At 39.3% G+C, this 22,816-nt stretch overlaps 1 protein-coding gene across 4 annotated transcripts in view; it reads left to right on the top strand.

The window, feature by feature from the left end:
* Positions 1 to 22,816, top strand: part of LOC126483832 (cap-specific mRNA (nucleoside-2'-O-)-methyltransferase 2) — a 296,880-nt gene that overhangs the window by 268,316 nt on the left and 5,748 nt on the right. For all 4 annotated transcript variants that reach the window (XM_050107032.1, XM_050107034.1, XM_050107033.1 and 1 more), the window contains one exon: positions 1,902 to 2,076. In XM_050107032.1, the coding sequence (XP_049962989.1) occupies positions 1,902 to 2,076 (175 nt within the window). The remainder of the gene's footprint in view (positions 1 to 1,901; positions 2,077 to 22,816) is intronic.

Here is a 22,816-nt window from a genome sequence, read left to right on the forward strand (position 1 = left end):
AGTTTTTACATGATGAACTATTTACTTTTGCCTGTTTACAAGCATCGTGTCACAGCATTTTTCAGTGGGTACCATCTTGTACACCTCAGTACTTATAATAGATGCTAACACTAAGTCTTAAGAAGATAGTCGGCAGCAAAAAAAGATATGCAGTGACCAGCAACCTGAAATTATTTGGATGCGTCGGTATGCTGATCTTCAATTCATCAGACAACCTTTTGACATCACTACATAAATTGAACCTTAGCTAAAAATGTGGCTTCAAACAGCATAAAGTCCAGAATGGAATAACAGCAGTATTATGAAAAGAATAGTTTGCTACTCACCACATAGAAGTGGACAAAAAAAGCACACATTAGCCACTGCCTCCTGCCGCTGTGGCCCAGCTATGTCCAAAAGACTTTCTTGTCTGAATGGTTAAATGCTTAGCAATCTTTCCATTGTGGTTGCCTGTGACGCAATGCCTCCTCCATGTAGTGAGTAGCAATTTATCCTTTTTGTAATGTTGTAGTTAAAATTTGCCACTTGTTATGTTTTATTTACTCTATATTCCTACATTTTGCTGATGAAAGTACTCAGTAGTTAAGTATCTTCACGAAAGCATTGGTAATAGTGTTGTTGCAGGTAACATCTACTGCTGATCCTTCACTTATATTCACTGCTAGGTTTTTGCAGATTTTCTCATCATCCATCTTTAAAATTCAGAAACGTAGTAAAATGAATGTCATTGGATCTTCCCCATAAAGAAGTTTATCTAGCTACAGGACGGCTTAAAAAGGCCACTTGCTCACAGGGGGAAAATAGCTCACCACCTATGACTACTTTAAGTAAGTCTTTTATTAGGCCCTGAAGACAAAACAGTATGGATTATGCATTATTTCATCTTTGAGTTAAAACATTTCAGATCTATTGTGTTGGAAAAAAAAAGGATTTTTCCTTTTGCAGTTGGTGTTTCATGCCAGATCATTGTATTAACTGTCTTAATTGCTCGCTGTCTCATACAGCTCATGAGTATTGGGTGATCCAAGATAAAAAGAGAGAGTGGGAAGTCAGTATTTTGGAATTTATTTCCAGTAATGAGATTTAAATTCCTCAAATTTTTGCAACTATTTCAATAAAAGTTTAAGTTTGTCACAATAGCAACATTTTACACCAGCTTGTGCCACTGAAGTAGTTGTGAAATTGTTAATCATAGATATTTAAATAGATTTGTTGGCTATTATTGATGTAAAATGTTACTGATTGTCTGTTAAATGCCCAGTATGCAGATGAGATGAACTTCTCAGTTAATGGAGATGGAAATGTACATAGCTGCGAACACTACTACACCACTCTCCAACTACTAACTTGAACAAGTGCTGTCTGCCAGGAGGAAATTAAAGTATTCTGACAGTCATTGTTTTTCACTTTTTATATAGCCCCATATTTTTTTCTGAGAATCGCATCAATTTGTTTCCGGTATGTTCTGAAGTACTAGTTTTTCAGTTATTCTTTTACTTTTGATTCATGTGTAAGTGAACATTTCTTTCATGAAAGATATTATCTTTTTGGTAGTTTTCTATTTTAAACAGAGCATATTTTCTTTCATGAAAGATATTATCTTTTTGGTAGACTCCTATCTTGACACAGGGCATATGTATTGATATGTTATAGACTGGAGTGCAGTGTCATTTTTGTCTGTTTGTGACCAAACTGTGAGCAATTAAATACTTCGATTATAGACATAATATGTACTCATTGGCAGTTTAATATTTAATTCTGGGTTTATGTGAATAAATGTTTGTTTCATATTTAAGTGGAAATGTGGAATTTCAGTCACTATTTATTTATGACTGATATTTTTGTAATCCATACACCAAGGAAATGCTTGATATGAAATTTTAATTTTTCCCTTTTTTCAGGTTGGATTTATTAAACCTCACAAACAGGATTGTGCAGTTATATTTTGTGGCTATCGCTCTGGCAGTCACACTCTGGTTTCCTGTATTGAAGACATTGCAAATGAAATGGGTCGCTTAGATAAAGAAGGTTTAAAGCAAGCTGTTCTTGCCCTTGTACCTATTAGTGTTCTTTGTGGTAAGTATAACTGTATGTGAACTATTTATGGTGATACTCTATTGTTGATACATTTTGAGATAAATGTATTGATACATTTACGAGGTGCGGCTAGAAAAAAACCGGACTGATGCTGGAAAAAACATTTATTTACAATTATTTACAATTTCATGTTATCTCCTTCAATGTACTCTCCTCCTCGGTCTCTACACCGCCCCATACGAATTTTCCACTGTTCATAGCAATGGAGAAGAAATAAAAACTCTGAGGTTCGCCGATGACATTGTAATTCTGTCAGAGACAGCAAAGGACTTGGAAGAGCAGTTGAATGGAATGGACAGTGTCTTGAAAGGAGGATATAAGATGAACATCAACAAAAGCAAAACAAGGATAATGGAATGTAGTCTAATTAAGTCGGGTGATGCTGAGGGAATTAGATTAGGAAATGAGGCACTTAAAGTAGTAAAGGAGTTTTGCTATTTGGGGAGCAAAATAACTGATGATGGTCGAAGTAGAGAGGATATAAAATGTAGGCTGGCAATGGCAAGGAAAGCGTTTCTGAAGAAGAGAAATTTGTTAACATCCAGTATTGATTTAAGTGTCAGGAAGTCATTTCTGAAAGTATTCGTATGGAGTGTAGCCATGTATGGAAGTGAAACATGGACGATAAATAGTTTGGACAAGAAGAGAATAGAAGCTTTCGAAATGTGGTGCTACAGAAGAATGCTGAAGATTAGATGGGTAGATCACATAACTAATGAGGAAGTATTGAATAGGATTGGGGAGAAGAGAAGTTTGTGGCACAACTTGACCAGAAGAAGGGATCGGTTGGTAGGACATGTTCTGAGGCATCAAGGGATCACCAATTTAGTATTGGAGGGCAGCGTGGAGGGTAAAAATCGTAGAGGGAGACCAAGAGATGAATACGCTAAGCAGATTCAGAAGGATGTAGGTTGCAGTAGGTACTGGGAGATGAAAAAGCTTGCAGAGGAAAGAGTAGCATGGAGAGCTGCATCAAACCAGTCTCAGGACTGAAGACCACAACAACAACAACAACCTCGTATACATGTAAAGTATTTTCTGACTTCCAGCCTTGCCTCTCAATCCTTCTTAAAAAACCTTAATCCTACTCCAAACATCACCACTGCTGAAGCCCAGGCTGTCCGTGATCTGAAGGCTGACCGATCCATCATCATTCTTCCGGCGGACAAGGGTTCCACGACTGTGGTACTTGATCGTCGGGAGTATATGGCTGAGGGACTGCGTCAGCTTTCAGACAGCACCACATACAAAGTTTGCCAAGGTAATCCCATTCCTGATGTCCAGGCGGAGCTTCAAGGAATCCTCAGAACCTTAGGCCCCCTACAAAACCTTTCACCTGACTCCATCAACCTCCTGACCCCACCGACACCCCGCACCCCTACCTTCTACCTTCTTCGTAAAATTCACAAACCCAATCATCCCGGCCGCACCATTGTAGCTGGTTACCAAGCCCCCACAGAACGTATCTCTGCCTACATAGATCAACACCTTCAACCCATTACATGCAGTCTCTCATCCTTCATCAAAGACACCAACCACTTTCTCGAACGCCTGGAATCCTTACCCAATCTGTTACCTCCGGAAACCATCCTTGTAACCATTGATGCCACTTCCTTATACACAAATATTCTGCATGTCCAGGGCCTCGCTGCGATGGAGCACTTCCTTTCACGCCGATCACCTGCCACCCTACCTAAAACCTCTTTCCTCATTACCTTAGCCAGCTTCATCCTGACCCACAACTTCTTCACTTTTGAAGGCCAGACATACCAACAATTAAAGGGAACAGCCATGGGTCCCAGGATGGCCCCCTTCGTACGCCAACCTATTCATGGGTCGCTTAGAGGAAGCCTTCTTGGTTACCCAGGCCTGCCAACCCAAAGTTTGGTACAGATTTATTGATGACATCTTCATGATCTGGACTCACAGTGAAGAAGAACTCCATAATTTCCTCTCCAACCTCAACTCCTTTGGTTCCATCAGATTCACCTGGTCCTACTCCAGATCCCATGCCACTTTCCTTGACGTTGACCCCCATCTGTCCAATGGCCAGCTTCACACGTCCGTCCACATCAAACCCACCAACAAGCAAAAGTACCTCCATTATGACAGCTGCCACCCATTCCACATCAAACGGTCCCTTCCCTACAGCCTAGGTCTTTGTGGCAAACGAATCTGCTCCAGTGCGGAATCCCCGAACCATCACACCAACAATCTGAAAACAGCTTTCACATCCCACAACTACCCTCCTGACCTGGTACAGAAGCAAATAACCAGAGCCACTTCCTCATCCCCTCAAACCCAGAACCTCCCACAGAAGAACCACGAAAGTGCCCCACTTGTGACAGGATACTTTCCGGGACTGTATCAGACTCTGAATGTGGCTCTCCAGCAGGGATACGACTTCCTCAAATCCTGCCCTGAAATGAGATCCATCCTTCATGAAATCCTCCCCACTCCACCAAGAGTGTCTTTCCGCCGTCCACCTAACCTTCGTAACCTGTTAGTTCGTCCCTATGAAATCCCCAAACCACCTTCCCTACCCTCTGGCTCCTACCCTTGTAACCGCCCCCTGTGTGAAACCTGTCCCATGCACCCACCCACCACCACCTACTCCAGTCCTGTAACCTGGAAGGTGTACACGATCAAAGGCAGAGCCACATGTGAAAGCACCCACGTGATTTACCGACTGACCTGCCTACACTGTGAAGCTTTCTATGTGGGAATGACCAGCAACAAACTGTCCATTCGCATGAATGGACACAGGCAGACAGTGTTTGTTGGTAATGAGGATCACCCTGTGGCTAAACATGCCTTGGTGCATGGCCAGCACATCTTGGCACAGTGTTACACCGTCCGGGTTATCTGGATACTTCCCACTAACACCAACCTGTCAGAACTCTGGAGATGGGAACTTGCCCTTCAGTATATCCTCTCTTCTCGTTATCAGCCAGGCCTCAACCTCCGCTAATTTCAAGTTGCCGCCACTCATACCTCACCTGTCTTTCAGCAACATCTTTGCCTCTGTACTTCTGCCTTGACTGACATCTCTGCCGAAACTCTTTGCCTTTACAAATGTCTGCTTGTGTCTGTGTATGTGCGGTTGGATATGGGTGTGTGTGCGCGAGTGTATACCCGTCCTTTTTTCCCCCTAAGGTAAGTCTTTCAGCTCCCGGGGTTGGGATGACTCCTTACGCTCTCCCTTAAAACCCACATCCTTTCGTCTTTCCCTCTCCTTCCCTCTTTCCTGACAAAGCAACCGTTGGTTGCAAAAGCTAGAATTTTGTGTGTATGTTCGTGTTTGTTTGTGTGTCTATCGACCTGCCAGCACTTTATATATATATGAGAGAACAGTTTATATGTCTAACAATTAAAGGAAATAACCTTTTTTTTTCTTTCCGATTACACAAATTTGGTGTCTTCCTTATGCATATAGGTTGAATAACAATAGTTCATAGGAATAAATCAAATGATAAGGCCTCTCTCTTTTGATGTCAAAGAAATTCATCAACACTGTAGTATCTTTTGCTTAATAATGGTTTATTTAATTCTTTTTTTAAATTTATGTAAGCTTTGTAGTTTTTTAGTTTTTATATGCAAGGCATTGAACATTATTTTTATAAGATATATAACGCTATTTTGATACAGGGCTTTTGAATGAATGTCTGCCTGTTTCTGGTTTCATATGTATGTACTTCACTGTTTAGAGTAGAGAATTCTTGAAGTGACTTAAAAAGAATAAATATATTCATAAGTGAGTAAACCAGTGAGGGTGAAGATTTTTAATTCCTTAAATAGTTCTCTACATATCTCTCTGTGTGCAACACTCTCTTTTGGAGCTTGGAATAGTGTTTTGTAACTGCCTTATTCTCCCAGAATAGAATACCATACCATATAAAGCTATGTATAAAAGAGTAGTAGGCACATAGTACTGTTTCAAAATTGCAGTATCTTTTAAGTTTTCTTAATGTACAACAGCAAGTACTAAGTTTTTTATTCGATAATTCAACACGTTTTCCCCATCTTAAATTGTCGTGCAGTCATAGACCCAAAAATGTTGTGGAAGATGTTTATTCTATTATACAATTTCCTATCTTTACTTATATCTTATTTTTTACTTTGTTTCTTATGTGCGTAAAATACATCCATGTGGTTTTTTGTTGTTTGTAAGTAAACAGTTGTCCCTGAACCATTCTGCTGCCTCACTTGTTGTCGCAGTTATTTTTTCTGGCGTGTCAGCTTCACTCCGTCCTTTGATAAGTGCAAAAAGTACTGATTCAGCTCTTGTTAGAAGTTTGGAAAATCATTAATAAAAGCCAGCAGGGGGCTTAAAACAGAACCTTGAGGTACACCACAGTTAACTTACTTGTATGTTGAGTAATACTTTCTCCCATTTTGAGTTATTTCAACACATTGATATTTGTCAGACAGATGTGATTTAAACCAATTGTATGCTTTCCCACAGACTCCATGACAATACGGCTTCTCTAGCAGTAGGTCATGGTTAATGAGGTCAAATGCCGTGGATAGATCTAAAAATATTCCGCAGTTTAATTCATCATTATCTGCTGCAATTAAAACCTGTTCTATAAAGTGATACACAGTTGTATCAGTAGACTGGTTTTTCCTTAAACCATTCTGTGCATTAGTAAGAATTTCACATTTGTTCAGGAAACTCAACAGTGTCTCATACATTGTCCTCTCAATAACTTTAGCAAAACCTGATAGTTATGACAATGGTCTGTAGTTTTGTATGTTATATGTACATCTTTTTTTACAAAGTGGCTTTATTGTTGTTTTTTAAGTGCAGAAGAGAATTCACCAGTTTTAAATGATATATTATTAATATCAGTTAGTTCAGTTATTATTTTGTCTGAACTATGTTTTATGACCCTATCAGGAATGCCATCACATCCACAAGCCATTTTATTTTTCAGCTTATTAATTGCATTTCTTACTTGTGAATGTGTAACTAGGCACAAAAAGATTGTTCTTTCATCTACGGGAACTTTTATGTTTGTTACTTTGAGTTTCCCAAGCTCTTGGTAAGATTTTGAGCAATGTTAATATAGTAGTCATTAAGGATATTAACAACATCTAGAGGGTCTTCAACAACTTTTTATTCCTTTTTTATAATGGGACTTTTGTTTGTCACTTTGGATTTACCTATGTTTTAGTTTATGACATTCCAAATGGATTTAGTTCTATTGCTGCCTTTTCTGATAATTAAGTCATTATTCAGCTCTTTTGCTTTATGTATAACCTTTCTATAGATTTTTCTATACCATCTAAAATGTGACTTCAGTGTTGCATTACAGTTTATAAGCCTGCCAAGATTTCTTAGAGTGCATGCCTCTGTGATGTTACTGTCAGACTTTATTTTCAGTTTCCTGTAACAAAGCTATCATAGACTTGAGGTTTATTTTGGCCACAGTTTTTCTTTTATCAAGTTGAAGTGTTCATTGTAGAGCTGCATGACAAGTAGCGCAGCACTGTAAATAGGCATTTGCCCATGTAATTTTAAGTTGCCAGTAAGACATAAACAACAGCTGTTTGTTAAAACTGAGAATCCAGCAATTTTGTTTCTAATTTACTAGTTTTTATTTGTCATAAATACTATTAAACAACGTAGTGACAGGTTGTTGTTACTGCAGTGTACAGATTATGTTTCTGTGATTTTCTTGTCTTATTGTTTATCCATATATTAACTTAGTCCATAACTCTGAAAGTCTCATTCTTGGTGGGGTCAATGGAACCTGATAAATGAATCGGATGGTAAGTCTTTGTCTTTCTCCCTCTCATCCTGGAACCTGAGTGATCTGTCCTTTCTTTTAAACTTTCCCCGACTTTTCCCTCCTCAAGAAAGAATCTGGTTCAGATGCTTATTGTCTGCCAACATATGAATTAAATGAGTGATTTATTATACCTGAGACTTGCCAAAATTATACTTAACTAAATTCTAGTTTTAGGGTATTTTGGTCTCATACACATTGACTATAAGATGCCATTTAATATTGCACACTACATGAGTACTGATCATTGTAAAAAAAATTCTTTATAGGTTTATGTTTTCCAGTGCCTTTTATTGTCTCTTGTTCAAATAATCATAATATCATTCAAGAATTCCTCTACTGAGAAATAGCAGTTTTGGAATAGCTCGCTGTACACTTTTCTCTTCGACACATTATTTTTGATAGCTTTTAATTTGTTACAAATCGTCATTCCAGTGATCTGTAGGCTGTCGATACAAAGCACGAATTTCTCTTTATTCCCAGTATTGAATATATTCCAGAAGTTATTTAATAAAAGTAGATCAGGATTGTTGTGTGTGAAAAGAACTAGTTTATATATGTAAAGGAACACAACACTTAATGTGTTTAGATCACTTAATAGTGGATAACAAGGCACTCTTGATCTTTCTTTGCACTTATTGCTGAATTTTTTCCCCAAGGTCAGTATGCTATTAATGTATCCTGTGATTACTGGAAAGATAAAGCCGTAACTCACCACCGATTCAAAGTAACTATGATATACCATTTTCTTGCACGCACATTAGTTGTGTTAACTAAGATTGCCATAGCAAATGCCAGGCTGTTTAATTTATTTGTCAAGTGTGCAATATGTGGTAACCTTGACAGGTTTCCATCCAGATACACTCCCAAGAATTTTGTGCAGTCTACTTCCTATAGTTTCTGATCGTTGTGGAATATCTGAATTTTTTTTTAATTGTTTGGTTTTAAATTACATCAGTTGGGCTTTTTAAATATTTAAATTATTTAAATTTGATCACTGTAGGTAGAACCAGGTATCTAATTTTTCTATGCCACGTATGACAATGTCATGTCTCAGACAAATCTGAAAGCAAGCTTGTTAATGAAATATAACACTTAGCACTGAAAACTTCTTTATTACAAACACCAGCACACATCTGGAACATAACTTAACTCCTGAAAAGAGAGTCTGCTATTTATACATACATAGAATATTCTAGAATATGCAAGCATAAGAAAATTCAGGAACTTTCCAGGAATAATAAATACTAAATAAATAACAAGTAACTGCTGGTGGTTGTGTTTTAACTGGTGACCCACAGCGTGCCAGCCAGCAACACTAACCATTATGCCACAATACTTGCATACTCACATTCTAGTCATATTATCATACCCTCTTCACTGTGATAAGCATTAGAGATAGCCCCTCCCATCAAAGCTTCATGATTTTCGAGCATTGGATCGTATTTCCTGTTATACAATGTTATGTTTAATAATTGAAATTCTCCTTTGGCTGAGTCGTCCTTTCTCAAGGCTTCTGTAGTTTTCTGTACTGCTAGATCTTCCTTGTGTTCAGCAGCAAAATCATTTTAGTGCAATGATGAGTGAGATTTCATCCACACTGCTGTTTTGTGCCAAAGGACTCCTTGAATGGCAGTCAATGTCCCTGTGTTTGCATCCACTTTTGTATACCACTGAGACATCATACTCCTGAAGCCTCTGTGCCTGTCTTGCCAGTCAACCCGTACAGATACTTCATGCTAGTCACCTAGCACAGAGAATGGTGGCCCGTCACGATGGTGACTGGTTTTCCAAATAAATTGGACACAAACTTATCGATGGCCCAGACCACCACAAGGCACTCTTTCTCAGTGTAAAGTAGTTTATTTTAGTCATGGAGGGTACTCTGGAAGCATAAGCTGTTACTTTTTCAGTGCCTTCCTTTATTTGCACTAGAACTGCACCTATCTTATAACCACATTGTATATGTGTAAAGTTCTGTCTCCCCGTTCCCATCATACAGTGCTAGAAATGGAGAAGAGGCTAGCACCTCCTTAAGCTCAAAGGAAGATCTTTCTTGCATATTTTCCAGGAACATTTGACAAGGGACACATCTTGTTAAAGAAGCCGAAACAGAACAGCCAGAGATGGTGTGTGTGTGTGTGTGTGTGTGTGTGTGTGTGTGTGTGTGTGTGTTTCTAATTAAGGAGAAGGCCATGTGGCCAGATTCTTCCTTGTTTGGTACTCTTTTTGTTGTGCCCGTCTGTGACTCGACAACTCCACTATATGGTGAGTAGCAATCTATCCATTTCATAATAATTTCATTATTCCATCCTGGATTTTCCGTTGTTTGGTACATGTCTTCTGTGACACCCTTCATCAAGTATGAGCTTTTGTCAACTTCTATTGCATTCGAATTCACAATGCGGCATAGGGTCAGTACATTCTGTATGTAAGGCTGCATCATTTCCCAGGATGTTGGGTCCTGTTCCTCAATTGTTGTTCTCCTAAGTGGATTTGCTATTGATTGTTACTTTTTTCATCTGCCCAGGTCAGGCAGGACTTTGTCCCAGCTATCGGGCTTCTATTCATTGTTCTCAAACCACTGCTGGGTTGTGCCGTCTGTAAAAATTCACAGTTGCTAAACACATCACATCATCTCACCTACCATATTTGGCAAATCAATCAAATCCTTTCAATCATTTTGACGCATCTTGACTAGCGTCTTTGGATGCCTAATATGCAGCTGACTTGGTGCTGTTCTGGAATCCGTTGATATCCTGAATGGTCATGTACCTTGTAATAATGTACTTCTTCTATTATGGTTCCTGTCTGTCTAGGCAATTGCTTTTACATTGCCTAATTGCAGGCATTGTAATGTAGATATTTTGAAGTACCTATTGCCTCTACCAAACAATGTCTCATTGTTAGCACACTCCAGTCCAAATCCAAAACCAGGGCTCTTAATGAAAGTACAATACTTACCACTGAAAGCATGGTAAATTCTAACACCACAGTACAACCTGAACAGAACTGAACTTCTAGACAGAGAAGGCTGCTATGTATATGTATATTAAATATTCCAGAATATACAAATTCAAAAATGTAAGAAAGTTTGAGAAACTTCGGGAAATGATTAAGCTAAGGAACAAATAACTGCTGAGAGGTGGATTTGAACTGGGGACTCATGCGTGCCAGCCAGCGACACTAACTGCTACTCCACTGTGCATGCTACACAGTTCACGGCAGGGTTTTTTGAAATTTTATCTGCATTACTACATTCAGTCAGTATGATGCATCATCTGCAAATACAGAGGGTGGACAAAAATATGGAAACACCACTAGCATAACCACATTACCATTACTAATGTGTAGGAAAATCTTCTTTATTCAAAACAGCTTCCAGTCATCTCAAGAAGGATAAATACAGGTTCTGCATGGTTTTCACGGGAATCTTATACCATTGTTTCCTCAGTGGTGACTTCTGGTGACAATGATGGAAGTGGACACACCCGTCTCTCTGAAGTAGATCACGAAAGCTCAATAATGTTAAGACCTGATGAATTTGGTGGCCTGGGAAGATACAACGATTCATACTAGTGGTTGCAAAAACAGTTCTAGATGATGCAAGCTGTGTGAACATGGGCTCTGTTGTCTTGAAACACAGCATCACCATTGGAGAAACAGACATTGTACCATGAGATGTACCTGACTGGCAAAAATGGTCACATAATCGTTGGCAGTAATGCCACCTTGTAGAGTAACCATAGATTCCATGGTACTCCACAGTATGGCTGCCCAAATAATCATCGAAATCCTGCCATGTTATACACTCTTGGGATGTGAACTCTGCCAGAAGTTAGAAACGGTGTGAAACAAGACTCATCTGACCAAATGACATTATTTCATTGTTCCATAATCCAGGTTTTATGGCTTTTGCTTCACATTGTCCTGTTACTCACAGTTGCATTGCTGATGAGTATTTCTGATATTCCAGCTCACACTGCAATGCCCTGCTTCTGGAGCTCTCTTCGTATTGTTTTGGTGCTGACTAGGTTTGCAGCTGCAACACTGAGTTCTGCATTGACTTTTGTAGCTGTCCTCCTCCAACTTTCGTCACAATCCTCTTCAGTGACTACATGTCATGATTACTTAATGTACACTTTCAACCATGTTATGACTTAAGTTTCTGCTTTCGCTGTATGTGATATAAATCTTTGGTACGGTGTCTCTTGAAACACCAAACACTTTGGCTGCCTTGGTTATGGAAGCACCCATCATATGAGCACCAACAGTGTGTCAACATTCAAATTTATTTAGCACTCACAACTACACAAAAAACTGTTCTGTCAATGGCAAACACTTGCAATGTATTGAGGACATTGCACATGTGTCATTTATGATCAAATCGTTCATTCGCTTGTGCCTTTGTCCCGCAGTTTCCGCAGGGTTGGCATTGTTACAATCAGATTTGGCGTGCTTAATCTGAAGGGGTGACCAGTTGCCCTTCCTGCCACCTCCCCGTACTCCCTGGGATGGAATCAGTTTACCCCAGCTGTCTGTCTCTATTGTAAATCATGAAATAGTGCATGTATCAAATATCTGTGAGTCATGTAACTGAGGCGGGATGTGGGGACCAGTCTGGTATTCACCTAGTGGGATGTGGAAAACTGCCTAAAAACCACATCCAGGCTGATCGGCACACCAGCCCTCATCGTTAATCCGCCGGGTGGATTTGATCCGGGGCTGGCGCGCCTACCCAAGTCCAGGTAGCAGCGCATAAGCGCTCTAGGCTAACCTGGCTGGTCGCCATTTATGGTCAAATACAACGGTGCAAGTGCAGGTTGGCTAGCATCTGCGTGTGTGTTCAAGCATGCATTTCTCGTGTTGTTTCCATATTTTAGTCCAACCCCTGTAGTACTTAATGGGAATTTGTGTTGAATGTTAGATCATTTACATTAAAACGGAATAAGATTGGGCCTTATGCAGAGCCATGAGGAATTCCATTAAAAATAGTTTTCCATTCTGAGGAATATATTGTGTTGCCTGATGTAATGACAATCCTTTGGTTTCTATATTAAGTCACAGAAAACTTCTTCAGTTTTCTGAGATGTTTCTGCACATGAACCAGTTCTTTCTACAAAATCATTAATAGTATCAATTGCACTTTTGCCCTTTTGGAAACCAAATAAAGTTTCTGAGTCAACATTGTTTAATCATGTTTCCTACCTGTGCAGCAACAAGCTTTTCGGATATTTTAGAAAACTTTCAAAGAAGAGAGGTAGGAAGGTAATTTTCCATGTTTGTATTGTAGTCCTTTATATTTAGCATATGTCAGCATATCTAGTGATAGATTTTTGATCATGGATAAATTGGCATGTGCTATATTGGAATCTGCTTTGAGAACCATCCCCTCCCTCAAAGCTTTATATTTAAAAGTGCAATATTGTTTTTGCCACCTCTGTCAGTTTATCAAATTTTGTAAAAAAATTCTCACATAACTGTTTATTTTCTAGATAATGATGCACATTGACATCATATTTTACACCATCTGACAAAAAAACTAAAGCTCCCAGAGGAACAGGAGCAAAAGAAATTAAAATTCACAGATTGAGAGGGTATATGTTGTTATTTCAGTGGTTATAAAATAAAGTCAAGTTTACAAAGAACTTGGCTATATGAGCCCACTTATCATATGACGTTACACCCCCTTTTACCTGGATGCATGCACTGATTCTATTGTGGAGGGGATCATAAAGCCCTTATATCCTTGCCTAGGGCAGGCTGACCCAAAACTGTTGTAACAGATACTTGATATCCTGGGGCAGAGTTAACTTCAAAGGTGACCCTACACATGTTCTGTTGGGGGAAGGTATGGGGATCTTGTTGGTGTCAGCACACCACTCTCCTAGCAATTGTCATTTTCAGTCTTTAGTGTTGCTAATTCTCACTTAAGTGGCTCCACAGTGGGCATCAAAAGGCTAGACTGCACCCTGTTTCAGTTCTCCTACCAAGAAAAAATCCATGGGATGACCTCGGATTGAACACAGGTCCTCTGCATGAAAGGCAGATTAACTGACCACTCAGCTACAGAGATGGACTATTTAATCTACAATAGAACAAATTTATCTTTTCTTCAGGAATTTTTCTCCGATGAAGACTTTCCTAATATTTTGTTCATTTATTTTTGGCAGTTCAGTCAGTAGAGCAGTGTGTTCTGAAGTACATGGGTTCAAGCAGAATTTTTTAGTGGTATTGTGAAATATATAATTCGTAGTCTACATGCATTGTTAATGTTCTATTTGCCCTTTCACTGAAAATGTAGGCTGAAGCCAGGTTCTCGAATTGGATCAGTAAACCATGTTGATGTGTTGTTTGAGTCTGTGGCTTTATCTGTGTTGAAATCAGCAGCAAAGGAAGTTGCTTTTCTCTTTTTTTTATTTTTCTCGGAAAGTCATTGCAGTTTGGCTAAAAGTAGGAATCGTGTATGTATAGAGTTAATTACAACAGTTTACTCTTAATCTATACAACAGCTTTCAAATACAAGTTTTTCATTCAAAGCCGGACAGGTGGCTCTTACTTTGTATTCTAACATATTTTCACAAAATTCTGGTGTACTGTAAATAATTTTGGAGTAGAGGAAACAACTCACCAAAAAGTATAAGCATTTAGACATTGACAGGCAACAAAAAAGAGTAAAAATTTTGCTAGCTTTCAGATCCTTTAACAAGATTAGGAGCCAACTCACCAAATTCAGGGTGTGGCAGCGTTCATAGTAAGATATTAAAAACAAAACAGGCAGTAACTGTAATTTATTTATTACCTCTTATGTCAATTAATAGTTAAAGGTATCCCATTTACTAATGTGTAAGTCACTGTCCATTGCATGGATTACTTTTTGAATATGACTCCTGTCAACTGATGCCTCCTCTGCACAACACATTCATCTAGGCAGTGTTGGATGCTTTCCACAACTCGGCGTAACATATTCTCTGGAACATTGGCGAAGACACTTCTGAAGCGATCCTTCAACCCAGCAATGGTGGCACAACATGTTCAGAGCACTTCTTGCTTCAGGTAGCCCCAAAGGAAAAAGTCTGCACATGAAAAGACAGGTGAGCGAGGCAGCCAGGAAATGTCTCCAAAACGGGAAATTACTCTACCGGGAAATGTCTGTCGCAAGAAATCCATGAAAATTGTGGCTGTATGCAAGATTGCCCCACCTTGTAGAAACCATAATTGTTCCACATCCACATCGACCCTACCTAATTGGAAAAGAACGAAGTCTTGCAGCATCTTTAGGTGGCGTTCACTGGTGACAGTTACAGCCACACCACTGTCATCCTCAAAGAAGTAAGGGCCAATAATCCCAAAGGAAGCAACTCCACACCACACTGTTACACGAGCTTGATGTATAGTTCATGCGGGTTTACATCACTCCAATAACGCTTATTCTGTTTACTCACTGAAATGAGCTTCATCTGACATCAGGATTTTGTGCAACATTTGTGGATTTTGGCGAAGGAAATCCCATGGTTAAACAGAATGTTTTGCGTGAAACGCAATCGCGAGGCTTAGTTTCCTGAACAATCTGCATCTTATATAGGTGAAAATGGAGATCTTCGTGCAATATTCTCCTGAATGAGCGATCAGACATGCACAGTTTGTGAATGACGACGATCAGATCTTTTTGGGCTACACAACAGTGCAGCACGAATATTTTCCATGGCTTGTGGTGTCCGCACAGTTGTTTCACTTCTTCCCAGTTTGCCATTGCAAACAGAAATGCGTGTATCCACCTCAGAATGGTCCGTCCATCTGGAACTTTCCCATGATGTCCCAAGTTGAAGTGTTGCCAAAATAAACACTGGGTAGCAATAACAGAGTCATTATTCTTGAAATAACTTTCAACAGCAAAGGCACGGTGCTGTGCACTCCACTGCTCCATATCACTGTCACACTCGAAATGGCAGCTTATTAGTATACCAATGCAGCATGAGCTGGTGCGCATTCCTGGAGTATGTCATTGTTCTACACAAGTCAAATTATGCTATGAATGCTGCCGCACACTGTATTAGAGCCATTGAGTCATTGACAGAGGCACAGCTACCTGTAAAAGCAGCCATGTCATATATCAGTGCTTTTGTAATTTCTGCACATAATTTTATGTGGTCATTACCACCAACCAGTTGTCCAACAGAATGAATGCCCACCACCAAACTATGGCCAAGAGCAGAGTTGGTCACCCAATGGCAGAACACAATGCTGAGCAGACACAGTGCGCTTGAGGTGAACATATGCCATCTGGATCCTTCCTGCAGCATCGGCTTTTCTGAACTGTGCAGAAGGGAGTTATCCTTGCCACATATCCTTTGGTTGTGTAATCCTCCTAGACTCAATTTCCACTAACAGAATGCACTTATACCCACTGCCTGACAGTCTCCCCTTCCTCTGTCATGTCACCATTTCCCAATCAATCCACTCCACATCGTCATGAACGGCACGAACTCTGTGGCTCCTGTATCCATGTGTCACATTCCTATCCTGGGCACCTGCTGCGTCTCCCATATTTCTATCCCACACACTTACTGCCTCTCTCAGAGCTGTCAGTTACCATTCCCCAACCCCCCTTCTACTTCCCACTCCTTTCTCCCTCTAACCACCCTACCCGACACAACCTCTAAGACCATATGTGGCACTCCCTCTCCCTCCCTCCCTTGTGTGTGTGTGTGTGTGTGTGTGTGTGTGTGTGTGTGTGTGTGTGTGTGTGTGTGTGTGCACGCACTCTTGCAGAGTAATATTAAAAACAGCAATGAACATATTGCCAAAAGTTACTGTCCCTAGTTTATGTAAGTATGTGCCATCCTGTGCTATACACTTCATTCTGATAAGCTTACTTGAATATTATATTGCCCAAAGACTGTCACATCTTGACATATTCTACTATTTTTTCTGTCTATATATGTTGATTGGGCACTAGAATCTATTAATATTCACACAGTTATATTTTCTTCTTAGTGCGTGAATCCAAACAGGAGCTGCATATGCCAACATTGATAGTATAGTGCCTTTGTAAATTATTTTCATTGCTCCTGAACCAAACCACCAGGTGAGCCTTTCTCATTTAGACAAAAAATGTATAATTTTCGTGCAATTTTCACTCATGTACTGTATATGTTCATTAAACATAAATTTAGACTCGGTATTTACACACAGGTATTTCAATTGTTTAACTTGTTGCAAAACATCATTGCTTAGAACAATACTAACTGTTACTTTATCTTTATGCCTTCTCCTTGTTATTAGCATTACTTTCGATTTTTGCTCGTTAAAATGGATTGTGTTGTTTAGGGTCCAAACTGTGATTTTTTTCCATTACTTTATTGCAGAGCTTCTCAGCAGTAATGACGGTATCTGCTTTGGTCAACATAATTAAGTCATCTGCAGATGCTGTTGTTTTTGTATTTGCTTTGTAATCCAAATTAAGCAGAGAATTATACTGTATATTCCAAAAACCAGGGCCACAGCGAGATACCTCTGCAGTCACCCTATTGTCGCCTTCTTTCGTAGTTTGATGCTGTTAAACGCCAACACTGCTGTTCTATCACTGAAATAGTTTTTTGCTAGGTTACACAAGTTCCTAGAACATTTAAATTTTAGTAGTGCTTGAATGGTGATGGGCCACTAAGCTGCAGCAAAAGCTCCCTGAACATCAAAACTGACCATTTTATATACTGTCCTTGTGATATGCTCTACTCTATGAAGTTCTTAACAGCCAAAAATGCATCAACTGTCCCTTTGTGTGGAGTAAATCCATACTAATTGTTGCTTAGGAGATCCTTAGAAAAGACATGGTGCATAATTCTGTTAATGAATAGCTTTTCCAATACTTTTCCCTCTGTATACAGAAGGCTGATGGGACATAATTTGGACACTTTCATCCTGTTTTCTTTACAAATTTTGAGACTGTGTTCTATTTTAGCTCTTTTCCACAGTCTCAGAAAGCATCTGTTCATTAGTCAACTGTTATATAAAGCAGTAAGATAGTTGGGAAAAAAGCTATACAGTCGATGAAGGATCTTATTAGTAACACCATTTTCACGAGAAGTGTTGTTTTGAGGCAAGTTTGTTATATTTCCTCTATTTCTGTGTGTGAAACCTACATCATGTACCATTCTGTTGGGTCATAGTGTTTGAGATCTTATTAGTTTATGGTGTTCCGTGTCTTGAGTTTGATCGTCCCCAAACACAAAATATTCGAGCATATAGGTGGCAGTTTTGGTCAAATCCATTGCTGTTGTGTTATCACTTTTCATGGGTGTTGTCATTGGAGTATTATTTCTACTTTTTCCTGATATGATTCGATAGACTGCATTCCAAGGGTAATTTTTTGTGGTCAAATGCAGTATTGCTTTCAGAACTGGTTTTCTTTGTCTAGCTGTGCTGTATCCTTCTTCTCTTTATGATATTGTTGCCTTTGTAGCTGCCTCATATGTTTGCTATCCTTTGTCCTTTCATAAATTCACCTTCATGTGTTTTCCCCCCTTCGCATTGCAGTTAATTCAAATGTCCACCAGGGGACAGATTTGTTCCAAGTTCTGTGATTCAACTGGTTTTGTATCTTGAATGCTTTACTGCATGAGGCATCTAGAACTTTTTCAAATTCTGTGATTACAGTTTCAGCATTTGTTTCCGCTTGAGCTTTTGCTGCCTAATTCTGGTCTATTTCTTTTAAGTTGTGTAAGTCTGTGTTTGGTAAATATTTGTAAGTTCTTCCAACAAGTACCCATCAAGGTCTCTCAGGTTTGACAGTAAATACTTCAATTTGAATTATGCTACCAGCATATGCCGTTGGGCATGATACTAAGCTAAAAGTAATAAAGTTACAGTCGGAGCAACTATCTTCTTCACCACGCTTCCATTGGCTTAGTGTCGGCAGTAGATGAGAGGTGACCATAGTTAAATCAGTACTGCTCTGTCCTTTACTAATTAGTCCAAGATTCCCCCCATTCAGTAGGTATAGATTAGTGGAAGCCAGAAATTCTTCCATGTCTTTTCCTCTGGAGTTCGTGACTGTATCATGCCACATGCTAGATCTCACAGTGCTATCCGTATAAGTTACTAAACCATCTCCTTTATTGTAGGTTATTGTGTCATCAATTTTTCTCAGGTCATCTTCATTGTGTTTTGTGATATCTAAGTACATGCTAGACATGAAAAATCATATATTTGCTTTTACACTGAAGAACCAAAGAAACTTGTACACCTACCTTATATTGAGTAGGGCCTGTGTAGGGCCTCCGCAAGCATGCAGAAGTGCCGCAACATGACGTAGCATGGACTCAACTAATGTCTGAAGTAGTGCTGGAGGGAATTGACACCATGAATCCTGCAGGGCTATCCATTAATCTGTAAGAGTACAAGGGGTGGAGATCTCTTCTGAGCAGCACGTTGCAAGGCATCCCAGATATGCTCAATAATGTTCATGTCTGGGGGGTTTGGCAGCCAGCAGAAGTGTTTAAATTCAGAAGAATGTTCCTGGGGCCACTCTGTAGCAGTTATGGATGTGTGGGGTGTTGCATTGCACTGCTGGAATTGCCTAAGTCCGTTGGAATGCACAATAGAGACGAATAGATGAATGTGATCAGACAGGATGCTTATGTACATGTCACCTGTCAGAGTTGTATCTAGATGTATCAGGAGTCCCATGTCACACCAATGGCACATGCCCCACACCATTGCGGAGCCTCCACCAGCTTGAACGGTCTCCTGCTGACATGCACATTCCATGGATTCATGAGGTTGTCTCCATACCTGCTGGATACAATTTGAAATGAGACTTGTCTGACCAGGCAACATGTTTCCAGTCATCAGCAGACCAATGTCAGTGTTGACGGGCCCAGGCAAGGCATAAAGCTTTGTGTCATGCAGTCATCAAGGGTAAATGACTGGACCATCAACTCCGAAAGCCCATATTGATGATGTTTCATTGAATGGTTCACACATTGATGCTTTTTGATGGCCCAGCATTGAAATCTACAGCAGTTTGCAGAAGGGTTGCACTTCTGTCACGTTGAATGATTCTCTTCAGTCGTTGTTGGTCCTGTTCTTGCAGGATCATGGTACGGCCGCAGCGATGTCAGAGATTTGATGTTTTACCATATTCCTAATATTCATGGCACACTCATGAAATGGTCTTATGGGAAAATGCCCACTTCATCGCTGCCTCAGAGATGCTGTGTTCCATCGCTCGTGCACCGACTATAACACCAAGCTCAAAGTCCCTGTCATCTTCACAATCTGCCATTATAGCAGCAATAATTGATCTAACAGCTGCACCAGACACTTGTTGTCCTACTCAGGCGTTTCTGACCGCAGCGCCATATTCTGCCTGTTTACATATTTTTGTATTTGAATATGCATGCCTATGCCAGTTTTTTTTGGCACTTCAGTGTACTATTGCTACAAATACTCCATCTGATTATTACGTAATCAATATCTTTATTGGTTATCAGTATGGCTGCCCTTTCTCTTGTCATTTGCACTAAATATCTTGTAGGCTGTAGTGATTCCGTCTACGTTTTGTTGATAATGATACGATTCTTGTATGAAAGCAATATCAGTCTGATATTTCACATTAAACTGCATTAGGTTAGATGTTTCTATGGAGTGCTGTAGATTTATTTGTATGCACGTGACTTATATATTATTTTCTGATGTTTTCAAAAAGGTTTGGAATTCTTTTGAAGACATGAGGTAATCTTTTGAATTCTTTTGAAGACAGGAGGTAATCTTTATGGATATTTTCCACCAGTGGTGCACCTCTCATTGGGGAATATGATACTGATGAACCACATTCAGAATCTGTATCCATCATGTCATCATTTGTTGTGTAGTGCCAGATGCAGGTAGTGCGTCAGTAGTAGGTGCTGCACTTCACGCTATATGAGCTGTAGAATTAGGTTTGTCAGTCATGCTAAATTCACATGAGTCTTTAGTTTCCATAGGAAACACATTGACAGTTTCGTTTGACAGATTTTTTAAATCTGGTGTTCATTGGAAAAAATATTGTTATTAGTGATGACTGAACTGTAGGCAGTATCATTAATATCAAAATCAAATCAATGTCTTGCAATGATGACACACAACGTGGTCCATGGTAATTTACACATACATAGAAATAATTTCCTTGATAGGGGATCTGTATCGTGAATGGTACTTTGCTTAAATTGTCAAATATGTATTGAGCAGTGCAACAAAATGATTTTATACAAGAGCTTCCCTGAACCCTGGAGCAGGTTGGAATATCTCTGATATGCGGGTAGTATATGTCCCATTTAGACATTTTTTAACTATTACAGCATTACTAATAAATGGAAATACGTTAGAAAAGATAACTCGTGTGCTGGCACTTTTAAAATGCCTCACTGGTGTCATTATCTCTATAACACACAAATTATTCTCTTCTACTAATCAATCTGTATTTTCAACATTTCTTTTAAAAATACAAATGTTGCCTCCCAATATGAGAGCAGTGCATAATATTGATGCCAGAAATTACGTCAGTTACCGATTTCACATAGTCATCTATTATGATATTGGGAACATTGCCGATGATGACAGCTATTTCAGGTGAGGCCACATTATTAGAAACAGATGATTACTGTTTTGCTAAAGCAGCTGGTGTTTGTTGGGAAGATTCAATTGTGGAAGTTTCATAGTGAGCCCATTTCCATGCACATTGGTAGCTTTGGTGTTGGCAAATGACTGTAGTGCTGCACTGTAACTGTTTAAGGAGCTTGCCTTGTCAAAGACGCTGCCATTTTTATCTCAGTTACACAGGAGCTGTACTCTCTATGCTAAAACGAATTAGACAACAGTGACTCTTGTGACTTTACTAACACAATAAAGTTCATAAACTGCAACAGTAGCTTTAAACCACTATTTGAACTTTTGCAATAGCAGACACACACAAGTGTTTACATTCATTGCTAATTGGAGATCACATCCAGTTGAATGTAAATGTAGTTGTTGATTCATTGTGCAGGATGTCATTTCACACATTACAAAAGTGTTATCAAGGGTAAAAATTGCTTCGTCACAATGAATTTGGCGCCGGATTGATTCTTTCAACTGCTTCCTGTACATGCAGAGTGCTAAGTAAGCAAATCATTCTGAAAATATATACTGCAGAAATAAGATGTAATGTAAGAATTTTAGTCAAGCACATCTGAGTTATAATTTCCTAATTTGTTTTGTACAGGAGATGAGTGTAGTAATAAGTTGGATTTATTTCATACATGACCTTGGAAGACTGTCTATTATACAAAGTAGGATAACTGTACTATAATAGTTAAAGTTTAAAGACTGAATCTCTCATTCCGTACAGGAACCCCCCTTGTTTAATAATAATAATTATAGTAATAATAATATAACTTGGAGTAGTGGAGATATCGATTTAATTCTCTTTTCTTTACATAGAGGTACCTAAGTGAATAGGTTTTGAAATTATATCTTTAAGATTGGCTCCATTCTGGCCAATACACGTGGAGAATCAAAATCACAAGTTTTGGTTGACTTTGTCCAGCAAGTCTCCGTCTATGTCGGCAATAACAGCACAAATACTGTTCCACAGCTCACCCAGGGTCTGTGGACAATTGGTATACACCAAGGATTTAAGATAGCACCAAAAAGGGGCCAAATCTGGCGAGCATGCAGGCCACTGAATATTGCCTCTCAAAGAGATGAGATGGTCAGGGAAATGTTCAGACAAGATTGTCATTTATGTTCATTCTGTGTGAGCCATAGTATGGTATTATTGGAACAAGACGTCCCCCACATCCATTTATTCAATTTCAAGAAGAAAAACTCCTCAGTCATGTAGACATGATGATCAGAAGTGACCATAACTGCCCAATTGTTATCATCGGCAAACCATGGGCCAATAA

Source organism: Schistocerca serialis, chromosome 6, assembly GCF_023864345.2.
Source record: "Schistocerca serialis cubense isolate TAMUIC-IGC-003099 chromosome 6, iqSchSeri2.2, whole genome shotgun sequence".
NCBI classification, from domain to species: domain Eukaryota; kingdom Metazoa; phylum Arthropoda; class Insecta; order Orthoptera; family Acrididae; genus Schistocerca; species Schistocerca serialis.